Source organism: Priapulus caudatus, unplaced genomic scaffold, assembly GCF_000485595.1.
Source record: "Priapulus caudatus unplaced genomic scaffold, Priapulus_caudatus-5.0.1 Scaffold308, whole genome shotgun sequence".
NCBI lineage: Eukaryota > Metazoa > Priapulida > Priapulimorpha > Priapulimorphida > Priapulidae > Priapulus > Priapulus caudatus.
The window spans coordinates 5,827-11,985 of record NW_014577369.1 but is presented as its reverse complement, the minus strand read 5'-3'; the positions used below and the strand labels follow the sequence as shown (position 1 = coordinate 11,985).

The window sequence follows — 6,159 nt, the reverse complement described above, 5'->3', positions numbered from 1 at the left end:
CGCGTGGTGCAGTGGGTGCCCGTGCGCGCCGTGTATGTGTGTTGCTTGCGCAGTGTTGCATGTTATGGGTGCATGTACAACGAGCGTACATCCGCGTATCGGTATCGTATGGTATCGTATGGTAACTTCTACGTTGTCGTGCGCCACGTTTAATTTCCAGTCACTTGGGCAACTAACTGTCTACGCACTAAGCTACTGCCACACTGTCGACTAGCAAGCAAATCAGCACCGCATGCGGCTAGCATGATACGGGCAAAGCTTTTGAGGGAAAGAAAATAAACACTGTGGGCGCCACCGCTGGCATTGTTTCGCTGCGCGCGGTCCTCGGCGTCATTGTCGTGGTTACGAGCAGCGTCAACGTTGTCGTCGACGTCGTTGACAGTCTTTTCATCGCCGCATTCGTCAGAGTTATACCATCGCTGACGCTGTCACTATCATTGCCTACACTGACGCTCATTTATAGGTCCCAAGATACTCAAGATCTTTCGCGACAAGGTCAGCATGCATTCAACGAAGATTTAACTTGTCATATAACTATAACTATATCTATAACTATAACTATAACTATAACTATAACTATAACTATAACTATAACTATAACTATAACTATAACTGATAAACTATAAAACTATAACTATAACTATAACTATAACTATAACCATATAACTATAACTATAACGATAACTATAACCATATATAACTATATGTCCTTTTCCTATTCGCAATACTCCAGTATTCCTCGTCCCCGCGGATATCCCTTCCTCGTCATACATTCCGCGGATATCCCTTCCCTCCTCCTCCTATCCTTTCCTCGCCCCATCTCTTACCTATACAACTCGATCGGGGAAAAAAATACGCAGGTGAAAAAAAAGTGCTGATAAAAATGAGCGGATGTGCAAGCCGGTTAGTGTCATTGCTTTAACTGCTCACTCACGCGCGAGAAACGCGGAACCCCGGGAAACGCTGGAGCATCGGCGATGGAGCGAGGCAGAGGTTGAGGAGAACAATGTAGCCACACGACACGGCTGATTACTATACGGGCCGCTAGGTGGTGATGGTTTAGACGAGTGGATGAGCGCGGAAGGTTGGCGTCGGTTGCTCAGGGTCAGCTGTTATAGCGGGAATAACTACTAAATGGTAGCTAGTAGCTGTTATAGCGGGAATAACTACTAAAAATGGGGGGTAGCTTAGTAGTTGTATTTATAGCGGGAATAACTACTAAAATGGTAGCTAGTAGTTGTTATAGCGGGAATAACTGCTAAAATGGTAGCTAGTAGTTGTTATAGCGGGAGTAGCTGTTACAGCGGGAGTAGCTGTTATAGCGGATGTAGCTGTTATAGCTGATGTAGCTGTTATAGCGGATGCAGCTAACGTATGCTGGGCTATCACAGAACAAACATAAATAGAGTTTAGTAATAATAATCACGTTCATAAGCTTCTCGTGAAAGAATTTAACGGCCACCATGGTGTTGCGCTGTGTGTGGCACGCACCTAGCGAACACATTATCCGCCACAACTTATATTTGATGTTCGTTTCGTGGCCAGGTGAAAACAAAATGATACTACTATAATGGTCGGTCGAAATAATGCGACACGACGCCCTTGGTGTGAGGGTAATTTTTTAAGGTTCAGTTGCAATTACTTAGTGCAATTCTATCTGTCCTGTCTGCGAGTGCATATATATATAAATATATATATATATATATATATATATAATATACGTATATATATATTATCTTTACGATGCGTTGAATCGTTGATGGCCCAAAGCTGTTTACAAAAAAATAATGAGCATTCGGCGCAGGTTTAGTTATGTCATCAGTATTTATGATCGTTTTAGTATTCTCCGATACTCTCCGATAGCTCAACAATTATTGACAGACATCAGCGTGTTTGCGGGAAAATATTGACATGTTGCAGGAAACGCTTGCTGAGTATTAATATTGATCAAGCTAGAATTTCCTGTTGTTCACGCGGCGGACTGTTGTAGGTTATAAACCTATATCTGGTCAGACAAACAATCGCGCTGCTGGGTTCTCTTTCGCCTTCCTCCCTCTCTATTTGTCCCCTCTCTCTCTCTCTCTCTCTCTCTCTCTTTCTTTTTCTTCCATTCTCTCTTTCCTCCTTCTTTCTCTCTGTGTCTCTCCCTCTTTTTTCTCTCGCGCGCCCTTTCGCATTATTCTTCCCTCGTGTTCTCTCCAACGCTCTCTCTCTCTCTCTCTCTCTCTTCCCACTCTCTCCACTCTCACTGGGTGTGTTCGCGTGTGTGTGTATGTACGTGGGTGTGTGTTTGTGTGTGTGTGTGTGTAGTTGTGTTGTGTGTGTGTGTGTGGTGCTGTTCCGCGTGTGGTATCGTACGTGTGTGTGTAGTGTGTGTGTGTGTGTGTGTGTGTCGTGTGTGTGTGTGTGTGTGTGTGTGTGTGTCTGTCTGTCTGTTCGTCTGTCTTTCTGACTAGCTGTATGCCTGTCCGTGTGGGGTAATTTGCGGGCGTCTGTTGCGTGGTACGGTTCTCGCACTTGGCTCTCGCCTATCGTGCTTTGCTACCCAATGCCGCGCCGCACTATATATGCGGAATCATTGATATTCTCTCGCTAGCTCGCTATGTCCCTCTTCGCTTTCATTCTTCTCATTTCTTCTCCCTTTCGTTCTCGCTCTCTCCCCTAATCTCTCTCTCTTCTCTCTCCTGCTCTCTCTCTCTCTCTCTCTATCTATCTCGGTCTCTTTTTTGCTCGCTTTGTGTACGAGGTCTATCACACTTCTCTCCCTTTATTACTTTCTCGCTCCGTCGCTCTTCTTCACACGTCTCTCTACACATGCAATCGTGCCTCACACACACACACACACACACCACACACACACCACACACACCACACACACACACGCACACATACGCCACGCACGCACCACACACACACACACACATACACACACACAGCGCCACGCACACACCACACACACAGCCACACAGCACAATCATCTATACACACACCAACACAACACACACACACCACCACAACCCAGCACACCACCCAACACACACACCACACACCAGCACAGCGCACACACACACAGCACACACCACACACACACACACACACACACACGGCACGCACACAACACACACACACCACACACTCACCAGCACGCACGCACGCACGCACCACCACAACAACACAACACCACACACAACACACACACACACACACGGCCACACACCCCACACACACACACACGACACACACATCACACACACACACACACACACACACACACCATTAACACACCACACACACAAGACACACACACACACACACAACAGCACGCACACACGCTACGACGCAACACGCACAGCACGCCACACGCGCACGCACACGCACACGCACACGGCACACGCACGCACACACACACACACACACCACACCACACCACACACACACACCACACACACACACCACACAACCACACACAACACACCACCACCCACACACCACACACCACACACGCACACACACACACCACACGACACACACACACACACACACACACACACACCACAGCACCACACACACACACACACCACAGCGACTCTCCGAGTTAGCAACAGTCATTAGCCGGACGAATAGAGAGATTAGGCTAGTCTCGCCCCTCAGCGAACTATCAAAGCGCCGCAGGAAGCCCGCTTCGGGCAAATGCGTCAAAACCATAGACTCGTGTTGTCGCACAGCGCCGCTCTTTTTACGTAAAGCACGGTGCGCCGGAAAGAGGTGTATTAGCCGCCCGCGAGCTCTGTGTGTCGGATAAGGTAAGGACCGCCCCGGTGCGATTAGCACCAACAAACATGACGACGCAAGTGGCATTCCTTTTACGCGGATGACATCGTATGATTACGGCGCGCACGAGAGAGCAGAAAGAGGGCGAGAGGGAGAAGCACGGGCGGCGGATGCATAGAGCATGAGAGAGGAGCCCGGGGCGAGAGAGAGAGAGAGAGCGGAGAGCGAGAGAGATAAGAGACAGAGAAAGGCGTGTGTGTGGCGGATTGTGTGTGGTGTGTGTGTTGTGCCAATGTGTGGTGTGCGTGCGTGCGTGCCGTGGCTGCGTGTGGTGCTGCTAGTGCGAGCGCCCGTGTGTGTGTTTAGGGGGTATGTGAATGCCTGTGTGAATGTGCCTAGCTTCCAGCTTATATCCTAGTCAAAAACTCATATACGAAAGCAATTCGAACCCCGCAGAAAGCGCATTCATTTTGTGTCAATGTGTGTCGTTTTGTTGCATAAATGTCTATTTAAATCGGAAAAACGTGTGCTCAATGGGAATATTCCAGGTATCGCCCGTGTTCCTATATACTTCAGCATACGCTAGTTGCGTATATATGATCTACACGTGCGAAGATATATATCATCAAGTGAAAATAATAAGCTGAATAATATAAATGGCAAGCCCAACATTATACCGTTGCCATGTAGTGTAGTATAGAGGGTATATTACGAATCATGTTCTAGAGAACAGTGCTTACTGACACTAAAAGAGTATTGATGTTGTCGCTATCCTTTGTGGCGCAGGCCATTCCGAATTGCAGTAAAATATAGTGTCAATACATTAAAAAAATCCTGCAGGGAATTCGGCAGTTCCGGTTACCTGGTGTATGTGTAAACATCCGCGATTGATGGTAAACCGAAGCAATTTTGTGAATATATAAAAGCCTTGATACAGCCACCCTGTGTGGAGAGAGAACTAGAGACCTGCGTGGAGAGAGAGCTCGAGCACACGCGGCCGGAGAAAGTTCGTCGTCCGAGTTCTTTATATAATCGTCACGCCTTCGCGACAATGCATTTCTACGCGCTGTCATCGCTGCTGTTGGTTTCTGTGACGTTGTCGTTGGCGCTGCCCGCCGCGGAAGAGGTAGACCTGGCACCATACGTGGGTAAGGATTTTTATAGTCTAGTTCAATCTAATGTTAATTCATTTGTTACTGGAAATGGAGGTCTATAATATGGTAACTTAAGCTTGCTTCGATTGTAGATTTTACATTTGTAGATTGTACATTAATTTACATTTGACTCACGGATCTATTTTTAGCACCATTCCAATGTTGGTATCTTTTGGTTTAAAATTCAATAAGATGTTAAACGCTGTTAAGATTCTATGCGTGTATGTTGAAGACGTTCGTATTTGACGTTTATACAAGCTATTTCATATTTTTCACCGAACGAAATACCTTCATTCGGGGGTTTAAATGAATTAAATTCCTTCTTTACACGAGCAGCGTTATTGAAAATAATTTAAGCATTTTAAAACCTTATATTTTTCGATTACTTTGGATATCATCACAAAGACGTAATGCAGAACTCGGTTTCGGAGAATAGAGAAGGCACATTTCCATGTAGTCTATGCGCTAATTTGCTATGCCCGTTGATAGGAACCGTTATAGCTATATAATATAAAAATTAAATAATTCTTATAGTTGCAGAGCGAATACAAGTGATTTCACCAGGAGTCTCAATCTATATTAGAAAGATATCTATCTATATTAGAAAGATAGTATCTATCTATATTAGATAGATAGTATCTATCTATCTATAGATACTATCTTTCTAATAGTATCCATATATATTAGATAGATAGTATCTATCTATCTATAGATACTATCTTTCTAATAGTATCTATCTATATTAGATAGATAGTATCCATATATATTAGATATATAAATATATATATATATACATAGATAGATAGATAGATAGATATTACACATAGATAGTCTATATTATGACACGTACACCTGATTTCACATCTCCCGCTTGCAGATCATTTACGTGACAAAAGGGCGACGGGTGGAGACTGGGCGAAGAATCTAGCACAGGCCGTCTGTACTGCTCTCAACCCTAGCGGCTGGATGTTCGCTGTCAGCAGGGATTGCAAGAACAATAAGCCAACCTGTGCTGCCATCTGTGCAAGCGCGGCTCTGCACAACCAAGATAACCAGACAAAGAGTATGTGACGAAACATTTATAAACTGAGCATATTTGGTCCAAAACTCGTATACCTTCTGATGATCACCACACACGTGCGCGCACACACACACACGCGCGCACACACTCACACACACGCACACGCACGCACACACGCACACACGCACACACACACACACACACACACACACA

General features: G+C 45.4%; 2 protein-coding genes across 3 annotated transcripts in view; one reads left to right on the top strand and one right to left on the bottom strand.

Annotated features, from left to right (window-relative positions):
• LOC106808827 overlaps positions 1-6,159 on the bottom strand; it is a 25,521-nt gene that overhangs the window by 16,134 nt on the left and 3,228 nt on the right. The window lies entirely within an intron of this gene.
• The window catches only part of LOC106808826, a 3,206-nt gene continuing 1,803 nt past the window's right edge, over positions 4,757-6,159 (top strand). The window contains exons 1-2 of one of the 2 annotated variants that reach the window (XM_014811697.1): positions 4,757-4,913; positions 5,797-5,988. In XM_014811697.1, the coding sequence (XP_014667183.1) occupies positions 4,823-4,913; positions 5,797-5,988 (283 nt within the window). In that variant the 5' untranslated portion in view covers positions 4,757-4,822. Of the gene's footprint in view, positions 4,920-5,796; positions 5,989-6,159 lie in introns of both variants that reach the window. The other variant, XM_014811695.1, reaches the window with a different exon arrangement.